General features: G+C 34.9%; 1 protein-coding gene across 16 annotated transcripts in view; it reads left to right on the top strand.

The window, feature by feature from the left end:
- The window catches only part of G2E3 (G2/M-phase specific E3 ubiquitin protein ligase), a 60,061-nt gene that overhangs the window by 28,708 nt on the left and 8,498 nt on the right, over positions 1–22,855 (top strand). For 7 of the 16 annotated variants that reach the window (XM_059057217.2, XM_067028629.1, XM_067028627.1 and 4 more), the window contains 9 exons: positions 1,053–1,177; positions 2,212–2,377; positions 6,265–6,371; positions 7,051–7,167; positions 10,292–10,416; positions 10,523–10,652; positions 11,584–11,891; positions 14,196–14,377; positions 17,902–18,074. In XM_059057217.2, coding sequence (XP_058913200.1) covers positions 1,053–1,177; positions 2,212–2,377; positions 6,265–6,371; positions 7,051–7,167; positions 10,292–10,416; positions 10,523–10,652; positions 11,584–11,891; positions 14,196–14,377; positions 17,902–18,074 — 1,433 coding nt within the window. Of the gene's footprint in view, positions 1–1,052; positions 1,178–2,211; positions 2,378–6,264; positions 6,372–7,050; positions 7,168–9,528; positions 9,625–10,291; positions 10,417–10,522; positions 10,653–11,583; positions 11,892–14,195; positions 14,378–17,901; positions 18,075–22,855 lie in introns of all 16 variants that reach the window. The other 9 variants (XM_059057215.2, XM_067028625.1, XM_067028621.1 and 6 more) reach the window with 3 other exon arrangements.

Here is a 22,855-nt window from a genome sequence, read left to right as displayed (position 1 = left end):
TTTTACTAATGATTGATTCATCTAATAGTCTTTCTGTTTATATACCACTTTTATATTTAAGTTAGTGGCAGTGGTATTGTATTTGTTTGCTAGGGCTACTGTAATAGATTACCACAAACTGGGTTGCTTGAAACAGAAATTTATTCTCTCACAATTCTGGAGAGTGAAAGTTCAAATCAAGCTGTTAAAGGGATTGATTCTTTCTGGAAGCTCTGAGGGATAATCTGTTCCATGCTTCTCTTCGAACTTCTGATGCCTGCTTGGCAACCTTTGGCATTCCTTGGTTTCTGGCAGCATAACTCCAATCTCTGCTTCCATCTTCATGTGGCCTCCCCCTGTGTGTGCGTCTTAAATCTCCTTCTCCTTTTACTTATAAGGACACCAGCCTTTTGATTGAGGGACCATTCTAAATCCAAGATGAACTCATCTTGAAATCTTTAGCTTTCAAGATACTTGTAAGCTAAAGATAGCTTTGTAGATACTTGTAAATCAAGTATCTACAAAGACCTTGTTTCCAAATAAGGTCACATTCAAAGGTACCAGGAATTAGGACTTGAACATATCTTTTGAGGGAATCACTACTTAACCTACTGTGGGTATCAAACACTTTTTCATTTGGTTAGGATAGAGTGATCCTAGCTAATATTTTACAGATTGGTTTTTAGTATTGTTTTGCTGTTGTCCTTAATAAATATTTCCTAACTATGTGTTTTCTATTGAAATTTGAATGATACTTTCATATATAACCATCATGTTTACAAACCCTTCAGTTTAAAATATTTTAGCAGATAGGAAGGAAACGAAGCTTCTTGGTTTAGAGGTGTTTCCTTTACCAGAAATTGTTATGGGAGTGAATCTTTAGTCCCTTTAGATTGTTTCTGGGTAGAACAGTTTTCTTCAGGAAATTTCTTTAATATACTATCTTCACAGCTGTTGTATGATGAAAATAATTTTCAGACTCTCCACAAAGAATATTCATTTATACCTCAGTCTTACCTATAGTACTCAAGTTTTGTACATGTTATAACTCCTATTTTCATACTTTCTTTTAGAAATGCTGTGTTTGCAAGAAAACTGGTGCTTCAATTGGATGTGTCGCATCCCGATGTAAACGAAGTTACCATTTCCCATGCGGACTTCAGAGAGAATGTATTTTCCAGTTCACTGGCAATTTTGCGTGAGTTAATTAACTGTTGAATATGAAAGAAAATGTAAAAGAAAAATGGAAAATGGATATGGATCTCCCAATTATATAATTCCTTTGTCAGATTTCTTTTCAAAGCTGCATTGAGGTTATATGTATACTTTAGATGTGTGTGTGGGTGTATGTACATATACATATATATATAGTTTCTCTCCCCTTCCTTTATGATCGTTTCTATTTGCAAAGTCTAGAGAATGGCAATATCTGTAATGGACTTAATGATTAATATTCACCTCTAGCTTTCAGCTCTAGAATATAATATGGAACTGTTAATATACTCATATTCAGTGAAAATTTCCATCTTACATAATTCTAGATTTTATGTCATTCTTTAGATTTAATAGTTTACTTTTCTTTCACAGGGACATATGTGTTTCTCATTGAGTAAAGTGAAGGCATGTAAATTTGGTGGAGTCCAAAAAATAAATATTATGCCCTGGGATGCCCCTAAATATATTTGCTTCTTGACTTCAGCTCTAAATATCAAGATTTTATGAATTTTGGATTTTTGGTATCATGAATGTTCTATTTCATTTAGTCTTTGTGCTCTTGACCTATTTAATGGATTGTTATCTATGAAAATTGCAGTTTAGAAAATACAAATGGAAATACATTTAGTAGGTTAAGAATAAGTAATTATTTGCATTTTATTTGTTATATTATTAATATATTATTTTTAAGTTTAAGTTCCTTCCTTTGATTTTGTGCGAGGTTGAGTACAATGGTGTGTATACTCTGTTGCTAACAGTATTACATAGGATTCTCAACATAGTATTAGTTACTGAAATTCTGTGAAGTAAATCTCATCAGCAAAAGGTTCACATTTTGAAAATACAGCTCTCCTTAGTTATAGATTATGAGACTGATTTATAGTGTGGTTGTTCCAGTCTGTTGTAGGTTAATTACGAGAGAGACAAATGAATTTTCTCTTATAAATATGAATTGTAAAGCTAGTCTAGTTGTGCTGTATGATTTATTAGATGTTTTTAAATAATATACGTTTTTAGGTCATTTTGTTGGAACCATCGACCTGTTCAGATAATTACATCTAATAATTATAGAGACTCCTTACCATGCACCATTTGCTTGGAATTTATTGAGCCTATTCCAACTTACAGCATATTACGAAGTCCTTGTTGTAAGAATGCTTGGTTCCATAGAGACTGTTTACAGGTAAGATGTTTTGTCAGCTTTTTCTGGTATAAAATTTGTTGCTTGCTGATTTGAATTTTAAATTAGAAAAAATTGATGTGTATTTTAGCTCTTACTACTTGTAACTTTTTAAAACAGCTTTATTGAATCAATTTACATATAAAATTCACCCTATTGAAGTGTACAATTAATGTTTTAATAAATACTTTAGATACTTCCTTTTAGGATGTATATTTACACTTTTTAAATTTTGTTGTTTTTACCCAAGGATTTTGTTTGTATTTCACAATGAATAATACACAGATTTTAATTCCCAAGTTCATTTATATATTTAAGCTTAGAAAACCAAGATATGTGAAATAATTAACTGTAAGCTAAGATAATTTAATGTTAAGAGATCTATTTTTTTAGTTGTAGTAAACACTTTATCATAACTTTTTGACAGTAAACTGATTACTATCTAATGAATTGATATTATTATTAGTTCTTTGAGAGCCACCTTGTATGTCAAACCTGACAACAAGTTTTCAAGTAAATGAAATATCATAAAACACACATTAAACAATTTAATTTCTTCAATTCAGAAGATAATTTAAAATTTTAAAAAGATCCCAGTTATTAATAATGTCCAATATATAGTATAAATGTGTGAAAGTGCCAATTGATAGACACTTATGGTTGATAGAATGCCCAGTGACAAAGGGTTCACTTAAGTTTATACTGTTTTTTAAAGCTTGGCTTTTATTATTGTTTAGTAAAATGAAATGTTATTATTGATTAAAAATTAACTACAAAAGTTCTTTTTTTTAAGTTAGGAGATGTAAATCCTCTTATATTTCAACAAAATCTTAAAAGTACTAACAGTAGTCAAACTAGTAAAGCTTGATTACTTTCCTTTTTTTTTGTATGAGCCTTGAACTCTTATTCTTAGTATTAGTTATTATTAGTTATCAGTTAAAAGTGGCAGGATGGAGCCTATTTTGTTGGGTAAATATTAGAAATCCTTTTCATTCTTACAAAGAAGTGTTTGTAAAGGGATCTAGATAGTGCCATTCATAAACATCATTAAGTGCTATCTTTGCCTATTGAGGAAGAAGTTCACATTATGTGAGAATCTTTAAAAGGTAATTTATCTTAATTCAGGGTTTGTATTTGGATGAATTGAATGTAATTGCTGCCAAATGTATCATCTTGTTAACTTTGTAATAATAGTATGTTATTTTTCAGGACAAATAATATTTGCCTCATTATGCATTAATAATGAAACACAGAGAGGTTCTCAAATTTGACCTAGTATTCATAGGGCTTTTTGTAAACTCCAAAAATACCAAGTTTCTAATTCTGTCATTAAAAACTAGAAATAGTACTACTAAGAAAAATGTAGGTCTACTTTATGCAGATATAAGGTCATGGCCCCATGGACACCTATCTGTGATATAAACATTAACAAGCAAGCAATTACTTGGTTAGAGCACACCAGGACAGAGCTCATTCTTGAGTCATGTTCCTTAAAGGAACTCCAGTGGCTTTTCTACTCTGATACAAGTCTTAACTGAAATAGTAAATGGAGTCTACCCTGTTTAGGTAGCTATAATAATACCCAAATAAATTTTTTTTTAATCTCTGAACTCCATTAATATAAAAGAGTTGAAGGAAGAACAAACCTATGCAGTAGGATGATAATTGTATGTGGTTAAGCAAATTTCATTTGTGACCACTACAAATGCTATATACATTGGGATTTTGTGAGGAGAGACTATAGATTAATATCAAAGAAATTGACTTTTCACTCTATGCAGAGAATTTTCACTATTCTTGTTCAGTTTGGATTTCTTCATCATTGCTGTGGTCTTGTTGGTATCTTTCATATGTCCTATGCTGTTTTTCTTTTCTCCATGCTAGACACTTCCTTGTATCATATCCTATACTTAGTAAGATCTTGGTATCTGTGTACAATGGCTCAAAAGATCCTTTAGGTTCAGCAGAGATTTCATTAACTTGTTGCTTCCCTCTCACATGTTGTGTGTGTGCTACCTGCTAGTTGTTTGAACCTGGATTCCTCTTTGTCCACTTCTTTCTTCACCATCCACAAATCACTCTCCAAGTCTGTCAGGTCTGCTTAATATTTTTGGTGTATCCTTTTTTGTTGCTACCCTCTACCTTAAACCCTTTGTGATTTCACTTCAGACACTTTTTTTTTTTAACTAGACTTTTTCCGGAGGCCACTAACTCCTGCATGCCTTATTCTCTGTCAATTCTTCATACTACTGACTTTGATTTACCTGTCTATTTTAATTACTTAGTTCAGTATGATCAGCATGTAATTTCTAAGTATATTATTATTATTTCCCCAATCACGTGTACTGTTTTGCCACTGAGACTTGATATATGCTATTCCCTCTCCTTGTATTGTCTTCTGTCCTATTTTCCTGGGAAACCCCTACCTCTTTCAAACTTAACTTTGACTGTACCATCCCTGTGACATTTTTGTCAGGCTCTTACATAAACTTCAGTACTTCCTTTCTCTTCCATGTATACTTTTTATTTATTTGTTTAGTTATTTTAAAATAAATTTATTTATTTATTTTTGGCTGTGTTGGGTCTTCGTTGCGGCACGCGGGCTTTCTCTGGTTGCAGTGAGCAGGGGCTACTCTTTGTTGCAGTGCACAGGCTTCTCATTGCAGTGGCTTCTCTTGTTGCAGAGCATGGACTCTAGGCACACAGGCTTCAGTAATTGTGGCACACGGGCTCAGTAGTTGTGACTCGTGGGCTCTAGAGTGCAGCCTCAGTAGTTGTGGTGCACGGGCTTAGTTGTTCCGTGGCATGTGGGACCTTCCCGGACCAGGTCTCGAACCCGTGTCCTCTGCGTTGGCAGGCGGATTATTAACCACTGCGCCACCAGGGAAGCCCTCTCTTCCATAGATACTTTTCAAAAAATACTTTTAGGACTTCCTTGGTGGTGCAGTGGTTAAGAATACGCCTGCCAACGCAGGGGACATGGGTTTGAGCCCTGGTCTGGGAAGATCCCACATGCCACGGAACAACTAAGCCCATGTGCCACAACTACTCAAGACCGCACGCCTAGAGCCCATGCTCCGCAACAAGAGAAGACACCACAATGAGAAGTCCATGCACCGCAACAAAGAGTAGCCCCCACTCGCTGCAACTAGAGAAAGGCTGCGTGCAGCAGCAAAGACCCAACAGCCATAAATAAATAAATAAATGTGTTAAAAATAATAATACTTTTATAGTATATGCCTACTCACAAGAATTCCTTGAAACAGGATCTAAGTCATTTTATGTTTCTGTTTTTGGTACTAACATAGTGTTTGGCACCTATATAGTAGGGATTAAATATTTATTAAATGAGTGTGTGCTACTAGCTTTTTAAAGTGGTGATTGGTTACTCTTTCTCTTTCTGCTGCTTCTGTATTTTTGTTTGCTGAAGCAGTGAGAATAGGTTTTATGCTTCTCCCCCCTTAGGAAGAAAACTTACAGAGATTGAGTTAAAAACAGAACCAATGATGCTTTATATGTAATATTTATTTAAACATCCTTCCTAGATGAAGTAACTGAAGACGTTTACTGTTTTATTCACAGAGAGTGATGGACAACACAGTATTTGGGAACAGAAATGACATTAGATACAAAGGGTTGAGAAACACATATGGGTGATAGATGTAAAGAACAGTCACTTCATTAGCTTAATTTTTTTTCCCATTGGGAGAAATATCCCCAAATTTTAGCAGTGGGGTAACTTAGTTTATCAAAGTTTATGAACCACAAACATAAAAAATAAGTTTCCATAATATATATGTGAAAAGTAGCACACACGTTCTATTAGCTATATAATTCATAACCTGATAACCTGTTAAATTATTAATCATATTTTCTATTTTCCACTATAGGTTCAAGCAATAAATGCAGGAATGTTTTTCTTTAGGTGTACAATATGCAATAATAGTGATATATTTCAGAAAGAGATGTTGAGAATGGGAATTCATATTCCTGAAAAGTGAGTAACATTTAGCCTTTTGATGAAAAGAGGTTTTAAATATAAGATTTAATAACAATGGAAATTATCATTGATGTCTGATTAATTACTCATGGACCAAGCAGCCATTTCAAATAGAGAAATGTAAAACCGTCCCCGCCACCTTTCCTCCTCCTCCCCAGATTGCTAGTTCTTGAGAACCAGGTACTGTGACTTAAATGTCTCATTAGTTGTTTATAGTCTCCTAATAATTGTACACCTCACTTGTGTACAATATTGATTGATTGATACACAAGTATAATAGGCTTCAAAATGGTATGTATAAATTATTTGAGAGAATCAAGATGTGGTTTAAAATGTATAAGAAGAATTTTCTTAATACTTAAAGGTGAGGAATCCAGAAATATGGTACTAAGCTTGAAATTCAAAAAATTGGAAGTGAAATATTAGGAAAAATGTAAGTTTCAGAAAATATCTACTTAATTTTTCATTTAGCATTTGAAATTCACTGTGAGACTAATTAACTGTAGGATAAAATGACACTAAGGGATTTATATCTTGAAGTGAATGATTAATCCTAAAAAGAACAAGTTTCATCCTGGTTCCTAAGCTTGTGAAGTTTTTATTTTTAGATTTATTATCAGTCCTTTTATGTAACATTTTAAACCAAAGTATAGTTTATATCTTGCTTCATTTACAGAGATGCATCTTGGGAATTAGAGGAAAATGCTTATCAAGAGCTTCTGCAGCACTATGAGCATTGTGATGTCCGAAGATGTCGTAGCAAAGAAGGGCGAGACTATAATGTGCCTGACAGGTATATGGGGAAGTTCAGTTGTGCTTAGTGTCCTTTTTTAAACCTTCAGCTTGAGAAAGTAGGTTTTCTAGTTAGTGAAATGTACTTTTGCTCTTAGGATGTTTGAAATTTTAACTTGAGGTGAGGTATATTTATTAAATATATATTTACATCTGTTAACAGAGAAATTATTGCAGTTGGCATAATTGTAAATTTTGTGGTATGTTTTCATGAGGCAGGCTCTGTTTTCTAGAGCTCTACTGTGGTAGCCAGTAACCACAGGTGGCTATTGAGCATTTGAAATGTGGCTATTCCAAATTGAGAAGAGTCATAAGTGTAAAATACACACCGAAGGGGCTTCCCTGGTGGCGCAGTGGTTGAGAATCCGCCTGCCGATGCAGGGGACACGGGTTCGTGCCCTGGTCCGGGAAGATCCCACATGCCGCGGAGCGGCTGGGCCCGTGAGCCATGGCCGCTGAGCCTGCGCGTCCGGAGCCTGTGCTCCGCAACGGGAGAGGCCACAACAGTGAGAGGCCCGCGTACCACCAAAAAAAAAAAAAAAAAAAAAACACACCGAAGACTTATATGTGTCTTAGTTTACTAGGACTGCCATAACAAAATACCACAAACCAGGTGGCTTAAACAACAGAAATTTTTCTTAGAATCCTAGAGGCTAGACGTCCAAGATAAAGGCATGGGCAGGTTTGATTTCTTTTGAAGCCTCTCTCCTTGGCTTGCACATGGCTCCCTTCCAGCTGTGTCCTTCTGTCTGTGCCTTAATCTTTTTTTCTTATTAGTATACCAGTCATATTGGATTAGGACCCACGCATATGGCCTCATTTTATCTTAATTATTGCTTTAAAGGCCCTGTCTCCAACTACAGTCACATTGTGAAGTACTGGGTGTTAGGTCTTCAACATATGAATTCTGGGCGTGACAGAATTCAACCCATAACAGTAAGAAAAAAAGACCTTAAAATATCTTGTTAATAATTTTTTAAATTGATTACCTACCAAACAAAATGACTATATTTTGGAAATACTCAAATTTATTTCATTGTTTCTTTTACCTTTTAAAATCTGGTTACTAGGAAAGTTTAAATTACATATATGATTTACATTATATTTCTATTGGATGACACTGTTCTAGAGGTTAAGAAACTAGATTAATCTACCAGTGTTTGTTTTGGATCACTATAAAAAGGATTTGGCATTTGAAATTTATTGATTGCTCTTTTGTAGTATCTGTAGACATTGGCTATAATGTTAACAATTGTTTTTTGCCTTCTCTGTACACTGTACTGTGTGGGGTATTAGAAATCAAGAGTATCTTTATTTTTTAAGATGCAGGATAAAAAGTAACATCTAATTTTGTTGAAATTTTTATAGGAAATTTTGATAAATTTTTATCCCTGTTATATAGTCTTAATTAATATGACAAACTGAAACTTAAAGTGCAGAGCAGAATATTGGGAGCCTTATCTCTTATGGAAAGTGATTTGGCTAGGTGAGCTACTACTTATTTTGGAAAACTCAGCTGAAGTCTTCCAAGCTTTGGAAAGTTTCCCCTAAGAAGCTCTTACTATTCCTGATTCCCTGTTCTGGGCTGGATTTTCCGTTCATTGTGCTTGTTACAATAGAGTTGACATTATTTAAATTTGTCTTTGCCATTAGACTAAAGATTCATTAAGGGTGGAGGTCTCATTGAAGATGTCAAGTAATGTGTGTTCTTGCCTAAGTTACTTGATCTGGTGACCCTGATTATTCATCTGTAAACACGAATAATACCCTGCTCAAGGGTTGTGCTGAGATAGAGATGATATTAATATATATAAATGTGCTTTGTAGACAGTAAAGCACTTTAGAGTTCTAAGAAGCAATATATTCATTAATAATGATATTTTCTAAATTCATTTTAGGCTATTTTGATTAACTAATATACATATTTCTTGTATACCTCTGGTCACCTTATCATTTGCTACCAAACTCCCTTTTCTTTCTGGCAGCTACTTTGCCTTTTCTCCTAGGACACAGAGTCCTGCTATCTGAATGCTTTCTTTGCAGTCTCACTCCCTCTTATCCTAGTGATAGGAAGGTAATTTTGCTGAAAGGCAGCATGGTGGAGTGGTTAGGAGCATGGGTCTGAAGCCAGGTAAACTGGATTGGAAGCCTCACTCTGAGACTTACTAGCAGTGTGAACTTGTTTGGGCAAGCAATTTACCCCTCTATGCTTTGGTTTCCTCTTCTTCAAAATGGAGGTAACTGGTTTTTCCAACCTTCTGAAATTTTTCCAACCTTCTGAAACTTTACATGTAAAGAGTGAGAACTGGGTCTGGTGTATAAGCACTCGTTAGCTGTCATCTTTCTTTCTCTTCATCATCAGTTGGCAGAACTATCTGGGGAAGAGAGGGAGACAGAGAGGACATACCCCTACACACCCATATCCACACAGAGGGAGATTCGCCCACACCTACCAGAGGTGAAGTTACGCAGCTAAGTCTCTTATCATCCGCATAGCCACATAATCAGGGAGTATATCCACTTCTGTACAGACGGATGTATTCATAACCAAACAAGGAGGAGGCTGCACGCTATAACCCACACCTGTACAGAGAATGTGAATGCTGACTGGCACATGTCACACAACACAGTGGGGAAACATTGGGAGTGGGGGATTGAGGGGAAAAGATGAGAGAGAATATGAATGCGGGTCAGGTAGTAAGTCTGGATCCTGTTGAACTGCACAGTACTTGGGGTGTCTGAGCAAGCTTATTATAGGAAATAATTCCTCACCTTGAATGGGAAAGATAGTATTTTAGGTAAGATAATGTATTTACTGAATGTTTCTTCCATATCAGACATACTTTGGGTATATGTGCATGTACATGCTGATATTTAGTTCAGTATTTTTAGATAGAGAATATTTAAAGAAGGAAGTTACAAACATAATAAATGAAATGGGGGAAAAAACTACTTCAGGAAAAAGTAATGCAGTATCAAAGCAGATAATTTATTTTCCTTCCTTGGGCAAAACGGTTGGTTGTGTGTGTGTGAGGTGGACAGTGAGGTGTGCAGTGGTGCTGATGGTCGGAATTAGACTAAGTTAATACCACATGGAAATAATCTGCTTCTCTTTATGTCCTCAGCAAATGGGAAATAAAGCGCTGTCAGTGTTGTGGTTCTCGCGGAACGCATTTAGCCTGTTCCTCACTACAATCATGGGAACAAAATTGGGAATGTTTGGAATGTAGAGGTATTCTTTACAATTCAGGTAATATTTTGTAATTTTGAATAAAGATGTTTTTATTTAAATGCATATTATTAAAAAGTTTTTACCTATATTTCTATTATACTAACATTGGGTTTTAAATCTATAGGCGATTTCCAAAAAGCAAAAAAACACACATTACCCAACACTAATGTGGGAATAACTGATTGTTTGTTGGAGGAATCCTCACCTAAATTACCCAGACAGTCTCCTGGAGCCCAGCGTAAAGATCTGCTGAGGTGTGTATTTTGAATTGGAGAAAAATATAAAACTCTGTTTTGAGAAAATTATAATGGGAAGTAGCTATATACATTTAGAGTATTAGCTGTTCTCAGAGTAGTTTGGAAGGGTATTTTTCAAACTGCAGTCCCTAATTTGATGTAGAAAGATGATCCTTGGACATTGCCACTAACAGGATTATTTTGAGTACATTAATTCCAATTACAGATGGAGAAACTGAGGCAGGGAACAATTAAGTTAGTCCAGATAATTGTCTGGAGGTCTTGTTAGGACACTGGTTGCCTGGCCTCATGCTCAGAGGTTCTGATTCTGTTTATCTGCTGCGGGGCTTAAGAAGCTGCATTTCTAACAAGTTTCCAGGCGCGGCAGCTGCTGCTGTTGCTGGTCTGGGGCCACACTTTGGGAATTAATAGTGTAAACTGAAAAGTACTATTTAAAGGAGTGTGAATTCTGCTTAAAATATGTAATCTCTCTTAAAAATATAGTTCTCTCATACAGTGAGCAGAGATTACATTTGCTCTATCTTTAAAGGATCTAGTGAACATGAAATAAGTGCATTTAAAAGCAGAAACTAACACACCATTGTAAAGTAATTATACTCCAATAAAAATTTTAGAAAAAAAAAAGATGCAGTTAAGCAAGTATGTCCAGGGAGGTAAGAGTTTGAGCTTTTGACTCTTATACCAAAATCCAGTGAATTATATAACATTAGGTGATTTTAATTTGGTAGAAGATTGGGTAGAGGGGATCAAGAATTTAGACCTAAGGTTATCAAATAACTTTTTGGTTCCACTGGCGGCCATTGTTTGCTTTTGGGTGGGAGTTGGGGAAGAACTTCTTTCTATTCTTTTTTTATTTGGCTGTGTAACTGCTGTGACACATAAAGTACTTTAGAGTACTTACCTCTATGTTTAAATTCATGTTTTATAGGCAAGGCAGCAAATTTAGAAGAGATATTTCGACTCTAATAATAGAGCTAGGATTCCAAATTAAAAAAAAAACTAAAAGATTATTTATCAACAAAGCCAATATCTGGAGTAGTGCCTTAGATGGATTCAGAAATCAAAACTTTAATCCTTCATATACAATTGAAATAGCATATGTTAATGAAAATGATCATTTTGGAAAAGAGCAGCCTGGATCAAAGCAAGAATTCCTAAGTCTCTTAATGCAGCAACTTGAGAACTCACCATTGTTTGAAGGGTCCTTGTCAAAGAACTTGTCTCTCAATTCTCAAGGTAACTGTTTTCTTTATTATTGTACATACTGAATATACCATGTGTTAAGAAAGAGATAGCAGGTTAGAATTGATACTCAATACCTGTCAAAATGTATAATCACTTTGTTACTAAAATAATGATAGAATCACAGAGAAGGGGGGAAGTGATGTTTTTTAAAATAAATTTTGTAGTGAAACATTTTTTATTTTAGAATATCCTTAATTTCTACATAGCAATATCCTCCTTAAAGTGATTCCATAATTAAGTATAACTTCTTAAAAGTATACTTTATTTTAATTTTAATTCATTTGAATAGAGTGGCCAAATGGGATGAATGAGTTTTTGAGCTCTTCTTGTTCATATACTTGAAATTTGCAGTTGGCATGTTTCTTCACAACCTAGGATTTTTTTTTTTTTTTTTTTTTTTGCGGTATGCGGGCCTCTCACTGTTGTGGCCTCTCCCGTTGCGGAGCACAGGCTCCGGACGCACAGGCTCAGCGGCCATGGCTCACGGGCTTAGTTGCTCCGCGGCATGTGGGATCTTCCCGGACCAGGGCACGAACCCGTGTCTCCTGCATCGGCAGGCGGATTCTCAACCACTGCGCCACCAGGGAAGCCCAACCTAGGATTTTTATAGCATAATTTTTTGGTTCACATATAACAGATTTTTAGCATACTTTTGCTTTCAAGAGGTTTTTTTTTTTTTTATTTAACAGAATTATGTATATGATACTTTTCTGTCTTTACTTCTGGTAAGGAATTAATGTGATTAAAAACAGGCATCTCAAAACACTGGTTAAGGGGCTTCCCTGGTGGCGCAGTGGTTGAGAATCCGCCTGCCAATGCAGGAGACACGGGTTCGTGCCCTGGTCCGGGAAGATCCCACATGCCGCGGAGCAACTAAGCCCGTGAGCCATGGCCGCCAGGCCTGTGTGTCCGGAGCCTGTGCTCCGCAATGGGAGAGGCCACAACAGTGAGAGGCCCGCATACCGAAAAAAAAAAAAAAAAAAAAAAAAAAAAAAAAAAAAAAGATTAAAAAACACTGGTTAATTCTAGCATTCTTTTTTTAGGAGCTTTTATAACCGCTTTTGCTGTAATAGGAATTTGAGAGAGAGTGAGAAGACATATCATCCCATTTGACTTCCTTCTATGTTTTCTTTAGAACTTCCTCACTATTGCCTGAAGTATCATTGAAATAATTGAGAAACTACCAAGGATCATTAGTACTATGTATAGTACACACAGTTTAATTCTACACTCCCTTTAAAAAAAAACAAAAACACTCCAAGTAATCAGTATGTTAACTCATGGCAGTTTTGGTACAGTGGAAAGAGTACATGGAATTTAAGTCACAAAATCTGAGTTCAGTTTGTACACATCTACTTCAGTAGCTTTATTTCCCTAGATTAATTGCACAGCCCCTCTGGATCTCATTTTCTTCATCTGTAAGATGTGACTACTAATATGTAGTATATAAGGTTATTGATGAGGAGATTTTATTATTATTTCAGGTATTGTTAATGTTATTTGTTAATAAATTACTTTTAATTTTTAGAAAAAAAAGAAAATTTACATATCTTTTTGACTTATCAAAGTAGCTAAAACATTTTAAATGACACATTGAAAAATATTGTGATGATATGATAAGATAGCATATAGTGTTGAGAGTTAATTTGTACCATTTTGTATATCAACAACCTTAAAATTGTTCATATCCTTTGAACCACTAATAATGTATGTAGGAATCTATCCTAATAATCAAAGATATATAAACAAGAATGTGTAAATAGATGTTGACTGTAACATTGTGTCTCATGTAGTTGAAACTGCGCTAACCAGTAATAAGAGGGTGGTTTACATTGCAGCACATATGTAAATTAGTTTGAATGCATTCATTAACTGTATATTTGAATAATTTCAAGTAGTATTTTAAAAATTTATAATACAGTAAGTGGAAGAAAAGACAGAAATCAAACTATTTATGTATATATTTATATGCACATGAGATATAAATACACCAAAGTGTGTACACTGGTTATTATGATGGTAGGATTATAGGTGATTTTATAAAAAGATTTTCTGTATTTACATATTTTTCTACAATAGATTTCTTTGAATTCAGAAAAAACATTTGTAAAATTGTATATTTTAGTTGAAATTTATATTTTATACATTATTATACCTTCTATGAATTAGGTTACTTTACATTTGTCTAAAGCTTGGATTTTTTAATTTTTAATTTATTATATATGTATTAATTATATATGATGGTTATATAATAATAAAAGAAGTTTATTTGATATATTTTATCTGTATTTACAGCTCTGAAAGAGAATCTTTACTATGAAGCTGGCAAAATGCTTGCCATTTCTTTGGTTCATGGTGGTCCTTCACCTGGTTTCTTTTCTAAAACCTTATTTAACTGCCTTGTTTATGGACCAGAAAGTACCCAACCAATTTTAGATGATGTCTCAGACTTTGATGTGGCACAGATTATAATCAGGGTAAGTAAGAAATGTACCTGTTTGTTCAGATGTAGACTATGTTCTAGGTGTATTTGAATATAAATGATGGATCTGCAATCGAATAATACTCTTTGTGGAGTAGTTAAGGGGTGTCACTATTTTTGTTTACCAACAAAGTTAACAGCCATTTAAGAGACAGATGTAAAGGGCAGGCAGCTAGAGATCAAAGTGCCATGTTTAATGTTGATAAAACCAGTTGGATATGACTTAGATCTGTGGTCAGAATGGCTTGCTAACACTCCTCAGAACTAGATGGATTTATCTGCCCTGCCAGGGACAACATAAGGCAGGTTCCTTGTTGCATGCTCAAGAGCAGATGAAAGTGCGCTTTCCTGTCGTCAGGTGGAGCTGAAGAAAGGATGGTTACCAGCAGAAAATTTATCCTTCCTCCTACAGGGAGATATGAGTGATGGGTGGAGAGAAAGAGCAGGCTGAATTTCTTCTCTGTGGAAACAGTTGGGGAGACTCAGTGTTCCTCCCCTCAAAGTAGTTACTTACCATTTATTAAGCCCTGTACTACACGTTATCTGTACAAACTCAGTTTACTTATCATAATACCCTATAAGTAACATTGCCCATGTGTTACTGACTTAGAAAGTAATGAAACAGTTGAGACAATGAAATCCAATTCAACTTTTCTTCCCTTAACTTGTCCCATACTTAAGCCTACTCTATCCATTGCCTCAGTTAAAGGCAGTATAGTTTAATGGTTAAAAACAAATGCTCAGAAGTCAGATTTTAGTTTGAAATAACTGATATAAGCTATGTGACCTTGGGTATGTTGGGTTAATCTTGTTAAGCCTCAAGTTTCTAAACCAGAAAGTAAGAAATCTGGAAATGTGTTATTTTAATAATTCTATGTATTTTGACCAAGACTCCTCATTCTAAAATGCTATTTTAAACTTACCCTTTAACCCTTCAATTTATTTTTTCTTTTCTCCTCTTTACCAGAAAAAATGTACTTTAACTTCATTGTCTCCACTCCTTCTTTCCTACTCATTTAACTTTCAGTCAGACTTCTTTTCCCACCACTACTCTTCTGAGTTAGCTAGTACATTGCTGATATGCAGGGATCTAAATCTCCACTTGCAAAGGCCTTTCTTTCCTAATTCCTCATCTCCTCTAAATTCTGCAATCACCACTGTATTTGAATTCGTCTCTATTGTTTTCTTTAATATCTACTCCCTCCTACTTTTGACTGCTGCTGTCTTTTTTAATGCTTCTTCTTCCTACCCCTAAAACTTAGGTAATTTTCAGTGTTGTCTTAACAGTCCTCCTTCTATACTATTTGGAAAGAGTCTCCTCATCTATAACCTTTCTGATGACTTCCAGACCTGTATTTTTGAGCCCATAGATGTTTATATACAGATAAGATCTGGGTCTTCCTACCAAATTGAGCACAACATGTTTAGGACAGAACTAGTTTTTTTCCCAGAATTTGGTTTTTTGCCTGATTTTCCTTTTCTTTTCAAGAGATTTCTTATTTCCAAGTTATTCTGGAGACAGGGTTGTTTTCATTCTTCCATACTCCATTTAACAGTTTGTATCAAGTCATCTGTCTCTAACAGTGGCCTTTCCTTCTTATTTCTAGTATGCTTACTATACCAAACTCAGGTTATATCTAAGTTTAAACAATTAAGATATTATTCTAATCATCTTCTTCAGGATGATTCTTTCACAAGTACAGGTTTGACCACATTTCTTTCTTCCTCAGGAATCCTAATGGATTCTCATTGCCCATTGAATGGAGTTCGAGTTCTTCATTAGGGCACTTGGAGCTCGCTTCATGGCTTTACTAACTCCAGTTTTTGTACTCCTAGCCAGTATTCCTTCACTGATTTAGTCAACAGATATATCTACAAGGTGCTATGTGCCCCATACGTTTTTTTGTTTGTTTTTATTATTTATTTGGTTCTTCCAGATCTTAGTTGTGGCTGGCGGGCTCCTTAGTTGCAGCCGGTGGGCTCCTTAGTTGTGGCATGCGAACTCTTAGTTGCAACACGCATGTGGGATCTAGTTCCCTGACCAGGGATCGAACCTGGGCCCCCTGCACTGGGAATGCGGAATCTTAACTACTGTGCCACCAGGGAAGTCCCTGTATCCCGTACTGTTTTATCACTGAAGATAAAGTCGTGAACCAAACAAAGCCCCTGCCTTCTTGGAATTTACATATTAGAGGAACGACGAGATAAATAAATATATAATATACTGTCATGTAGTAAAATATATTATAAAAATAGAACAGAATAAAAGGAAGGATATCTTTTCCAAGATAATGCTTGGGATATAGTAAGTTAAAGCGTAGGCTAAGCTTCTGTAACAAAGAGACACAAAAGACAATGGCTCAAAAAAGGCAGATATTTATTTTTTTCTAAAATCTAGATTTTAGAGTAGGGATTGGCAAACTATAGCTGTAGGCCAAGTCTTGCCTGCTGCCTTTTAAAAGTTTTATTGGAACACAAACACACCCATTTGTTATGTGTCTGTGACTGCTTTTACACTACAGTGATGGAGTTTAGTAGTTGTGACAAGCACCACATGGCCCACAAAGCATAAAATGCTATCTGGCCTTTACAGAAATGGCTCCTGTTTTAGAGGTACAATTGTGATACACCAAGTTACCCATAGAATTGGATTCCTTCCTCTTGTTGCGTAATCATTTAGGATATTGTCTTCATAGCTGAAACTTGCTGTACAGGGAGAAAGTGGAAGTAGAGTGCAGGGAAATTTGACACATTTTCACTCATGTCCCATTGGACAGCTCTTAGGCACATAAGGCCACACTAGCTTTAAGGAAAGTTTGGCTATATGCCCAGCTAAAACTTAGGGTGATGGGTTTGGGAGGATGAGAACATATGCCCAACTATTAGATTGTGAAGGTAGTTTGAACAGAGTAGTCAGGAAAAACTTCTGAAATCACAGGAGAGATCTGAAATAAATGAGGGAATCATGTAAATACCTGGAAGAAGAGTTTTTTGGAAGAAAGAAATACCAAGGAGATTTTCCATTCAAATGGACTTTGCCTCCTAATTTTATCTTTCTCCCTCTGTAACTTTGTTCAAGAGCTAACCTATGTGAAAGTGTCTGGCACATTAATGGTTAAGTATATCTTTGTTTATGCTGTTCCCTCAAATACTCTTGAGTGTATCCATTTTAAAAAATCTCAGCTATTCTTTCTTTCATGAAATCTCTGCAGGTCCTCTTTCTTGCCTCCCTAGTGGCTACGTAACTGTTCTATGTCAGTTACCGCCTTTTATGGAAGTAATTTCCTATATTAAAGTGGCATTATAGTCTAGATTTCTTGAAACCTAGGTTTTGGCAGAAATATACAGTATTTATTAAACTGGATTATCAGACATTTATTCTAGGAAAATAATTCTTAGTATACTTTCATTTCACCCAGGTGTACTCAAGAATTGAGTATAAAGTAATGTGTCATTTGAAATGTAAATATCTTTCACAAGTAAATGAGTAAACTGGGTGTATTTTCTTCTTCATTACAGATAAATACTGCAGCAACTGTAGCTGACTTAAACTCTTTAATAAATGAATATTATAACTACCTAGAGCTTATTGGATGCCTAAGACTTATAACATCATTAAGTGATAAATATATGTTGGCAAAAGACATACTTGTTTATCATGTAATTAAGAGAGTCCAAGCACCTTTTGAAAGGTAAGCTGTTCATATGTTAAGGAATCTCTCAAATTACATGTTTAAAGTGGTTAATTGTCTTACAATGTGAGATATATTTGACAAAATGTAAATGCTATTTTAAACTAATGCTTTAAAACTAACCTCTTAAGGATGAATACTGTTCTTACCATTCTACACAGAATTGCTTAAACGTATACTGCTTAGGTAGGAAAAGTAATCGTTATCTGAATTTATAATTAATTTTTCTAAATAGAAATTATTTTTATGTACTCACATGCTGCTATTCTTTTAATAGTGGGAAATCTAAAATATATATGAAAGTAGGCAGAGTGATACACCATGTAATCACTACCCAGATCTAACAGTTATCAACCAACCGGTGGCTAGTCTCGTTTAGCTAGCCTTCCCTTGTTATTGACTCCAGTTTTATTTTCAAGCAAATTTTAAAATTTCAGTATCATTAATCTGTGTATTTAATGTATTCAAAACTGTTATAGTTGCTATCCTTACTGAAGTTCAGGTTGTCTCATCTTTAACCAGTATTAACCTCTTTATGTTGTTTCTTTTGAGTTCTTTTGATGTTGACCCTTAATGGTCTTTGATAGCCTTCTTGCTATATGGTATGACAAGGTGTTTCATGCTCCTTTTGTACATTCTGGCCTAATGAGCTGTGTTTCTTTGAATGGGAAATGGTATTTCAAATCTACAATCTGGATGCTAGGGATGCTTGTTTTTGCCATGTTGGTCATAGTTTCTAGGCCTTTTCAGTGGACTAAAAGAAATATAGGGGTTTTTTGTTGGGTTTTTTTTTTTTTTTTTAAGATAAAATACATCATAGGTTTCTACTGATACTTCAGATTCACTACTACAAGATTTTTGACTTTTTCTTTGTCCCATGGTCATAATTCCAGTTCTCAAAGACATTGGTGAATTAGAGTATGAAGTAATTCCTTGATTTATTCCACATTTCATAAATAATAGTCACAGAATAATAATGCCAACATTATCATCAGTAACATAACATTATTGAAAATAGGTTAAACTTGTTTTTCTATTTCTTTTTGTTCTAGGGCTATGCAGTCAAATTACTGTGTTTTAAAGTCATTTGGCATAGTTTTTTTCTTTGTTGTTATATTACTAACTGGGTATACATTTTATTTTCTTATTTTTTCTTTTTACTGACTTTTATTAAACTTTGATTTTATTTTAAAATTATATAAAATGTTTGCATGATTCCAAAGTCAAATCTATAATGAAAGTACATTGAAAGAACTCAGCTCTGTCATACAAATTATATTAAGATAAGTATAACTTTCATCCTTATCACATCTATCTTCCATCCCATATGAAGTAATTAGTTTAGTGGCTTTTACTGTTTATCCTTCCATTATTTTTTTTAAATGATAGCAGATAAATATATGAGTATATGTGTGTGTGTGTATATTCATTTCTTTTATTAGATAAATAGTAACATACCGTCCACCCTTTTTCCTTCTCATTTTTTACTTCATAATAATAGTCCTCATTCTTTTTTTTAGAGCTCTACAGAACTTTAGCACTCTTCCAAATTAAAATTTAATATGACATCATAAGCTTAAATAGTTGTAAAGGATATAATTTCCAATATATATATATTTTTTAAATAAATGTGTTTATTTATTTATTTATTTTTGGCTGCATTGGGTCCTCAGTGCTGTGCATGGGCTTTCTCTAGCTGTGGCAAGTGGGGGCTACTCTTAGTTGCAGTGTGTGGGCCTGTCATCACGGTGGCTTCTCTTGTTGTGGAGCATGGGCTTTAGGCGCACAGGCCTCAGCAGTTGCGGTGCACGGGCTCAGCAGTTGTGGCTCGTGGGCTCTAGAACACAGGCTCAGCAGTTGTAGCACACAGGCCCAGCTACTCCACAGCAATGTGGGATCTCCCCAGACCAGGGCTCGAACCCATGTCCCCTGCATTGGCAGGTGGACTCTTAACCACTGAGCCACCAGGGAAGCCCTCCAATGTATTTTTAATACTGTAATTAAAATAACACTGTTACATAACTGTTTAAAATGTATCCAAGTGTCTTCTGACTATAAGACTCTTACATAGCAAAATTTTCTTACAGTTAGAATTACCATTCATAATTATTAATACACAGAATAATCCAAATATACTATAAATTTTGATAGTTATTTTAAAACTTATTTGAGATGTATCTCTTAATGACATAGATGTACAAAGTATTTTTTTCCCAAGGAATTTATATGTCTACAGATGGATTTTTTCTCATTGCTAAGTTAGATAATTCATTGCTGTTTGTTTATTTTGTGTGTGTGTGTGTGTGTTTATAGGTATGAGTAGTCTAGTTGTCAGGAAAGGCTTCCCTATCTGTATAAGTGGTGTTTAAATTAAACCCTGATTTATAAATAGGAGTTAGGCAGATCAAGATGAAGAGGGCAAGAGAAAAGAAGCTGAAGACTGATCCCTCCTTTTATGTGAAAGATAAATCGTATAGCAAAAAACAATATTTTAAATATATCTGAGCTCAAGAGTCCTGTAGATGTCAGAAATAACAAGGAAATCAAAAGCCATAGAACCTCTTTATTCCTGCTCTGCAACTAGGTTCATCATGGGGTAGGAGGGCGAAGTTGGGGGGAAGTGAGAGTAGCATCGACATATATACACTACCGAATGTAAAATAGTTGGCTGGTGGGAAGCTGCAGCATAGTACAGGAAGATTGGCTCAGTGCTTTGCGATGACCTAGAGGGGTGGGATGGGGGGATGGGAGGGAGGCTCCAGAGGGAGGGGATATCGGGACATTTGTATGTGTATGGCTGAATCGCTTTGTTTTGCAACAGAAACTAACACAGTATTGTGAAGTAATTATACTCCAATAAAGATCTATTTTTTTTAAAAAAGCCATGATACCCTAAATGTCATATGAAATCAGAACCCTCAGTTTGCCCCAAACTTGAGTTTGGCATTCTGAATGGACCCCAATCTGAACCAAAGACACTAACAAAGTAATTGGTTTTAGGATTCGTAGTACTTATAGAGTGCCAGGTAAAAGCAAATACGTAACAGTGTTTAGGGAAATTTCCACAGCCTGAGCCTGATGGGAATGCTAAAGTTACATTGCTAAAGAAGAGGAGGTTCCAATAAAAGACAAAACACAACCATCCTAAACAGCAAGTATTGGGAATAGCACATCAAGGATTTAAATAACAGGACAAACTGAGACATAAAAAGTTATTACAGTGATAAAAGGAAAAATAAAAACCCAAACATAAAATGTGAAATGAATCAAATAGTGCTTCTAAGTTGAAAAATGATCGTAGACTTCCAGTTGTGGATAACGTGGAACAGACACTCTTCTCTCTATTCTTCCTGATAAGTACAGTTAAAAACCCTGAATGATGTTTATAAAACAAACTTAAGACTTTTGAAAGGTAGAGAGATGAAAGCAGACCAGCTGGGGATCTCAGCAAGGACACAGCAGAGAGAAGTCTAGACATTCTTATTTGAAAGAAAACGAAACGATTTGTCACCAGCAGATCTACCCTAAAAGAATGCCCATGGGAATTTTTTGAAATATAAAGCAAATTATTAAAGGTGGAATCTTGGAACATCAGGAAGGAAGAAAGAATAATGAAAAGAATAAAAGCATGTCTCCTCTTGTGTCTACTAAATTATGTTTGATGGCTGAGGCAAAAATTATAACATTCTCTAATGTGGTTCACAATATATATAAAAGAAATACTTAGGAAATTATAAACAGCAAAAGGCAAAGAAACATGAAGGGAAGTAATGTTTTTCTATACTTGAACTGATAAAATGTTGGCAGCAGTAAATTATTACATTTTTAAAAAAATCTACCTCAAAACACTATAGATAAAAATGGAATCCAAAAAAATATTCAAGCAACCAACAGGTAAACAAGGAAAACGAAACAGAAACAAAAATGATCATGGAGATGAAACTTGGTGGTTGTTCAATGCTAGGCCATTGAAGAGAAAAAGAGAGAAAAGAGAGAAAAGGACTGAAACAAGAAATGTCATGAAAGTTAGAATAAGAGCACCCACACATATATTTGACAAAAGAGATGGAGGCTGGGCAATATTATAGAAAATGCTGCTTGAGAAGTTCTTGACGTTCACAGGGCTTAACATGCTGAAGCGTAGTGTACTTTGTGATGAAATTGTGTTCTGAGCAAAAAGACATTATTGTAAAAATGAGCATCAATTATACTGGACGCCTTTTTTTCAGTGACATCAACGTTGAAAACAGACAGCCAAGATAGTAACTTCACAGAGCTAGTTACGTTATCATTCAAGAGAGAGGAGGAAATAAAGACATTTTGAGACAGGTTTACTTCTTTCCTGGAGAGATTAATAAAATACCTACTTAAGGAAGAAAAAAATTGAACCCAGAAGGAAAAAGTAAGATGCATGCACCAGGAGTAAGCAAAGAAATGAAAAAACCTGAATAAATAAAAACAAGCATTGGCCATTTAAAAGACAACTAAATTTTGGTAAGAAATGGTTAAAATAATTAAAATACTAGCTAAAGGTTCATCTGTAAGAAGAGAATGGACACTGTATTTATTGTTTGAAGGAACTTGTATTCTTGAGGTAGTAGTGGGGAAGCATTAATTACCTTTAGATTGTTAAGCCAAGTATATATATTTTAAGGGAAAACTCTAAAATAACAGGAACAGAGTGTGTAACTTCCAAACCAGTTTGATGGGGGTGGGGGTAGAAATAAAGAAAACATATTTAATCATATAGTGAACAGAAAAAGAGGGATGAAAACAAGCAA

Source organism: Kogia breviceps, chromosome 3 (assembly GCF_026419965.1).
Source record: "Kogia breviceps isolate mKogBre1 chromosome 3, mKogBre1 haplotype 1, whole genome shotgun sequence".
In the NCBI taxonomy this organism is placed as follows: domain Eukaryota; kingdom Metazoa; phylum Chordata; class Mammalia; order Artiodactyla; family Physeteridae; genus Kogia; species Kogia breviceps.
This window is presented reverse-complemented; position numbering and strand designations above follow the sequence as displayed.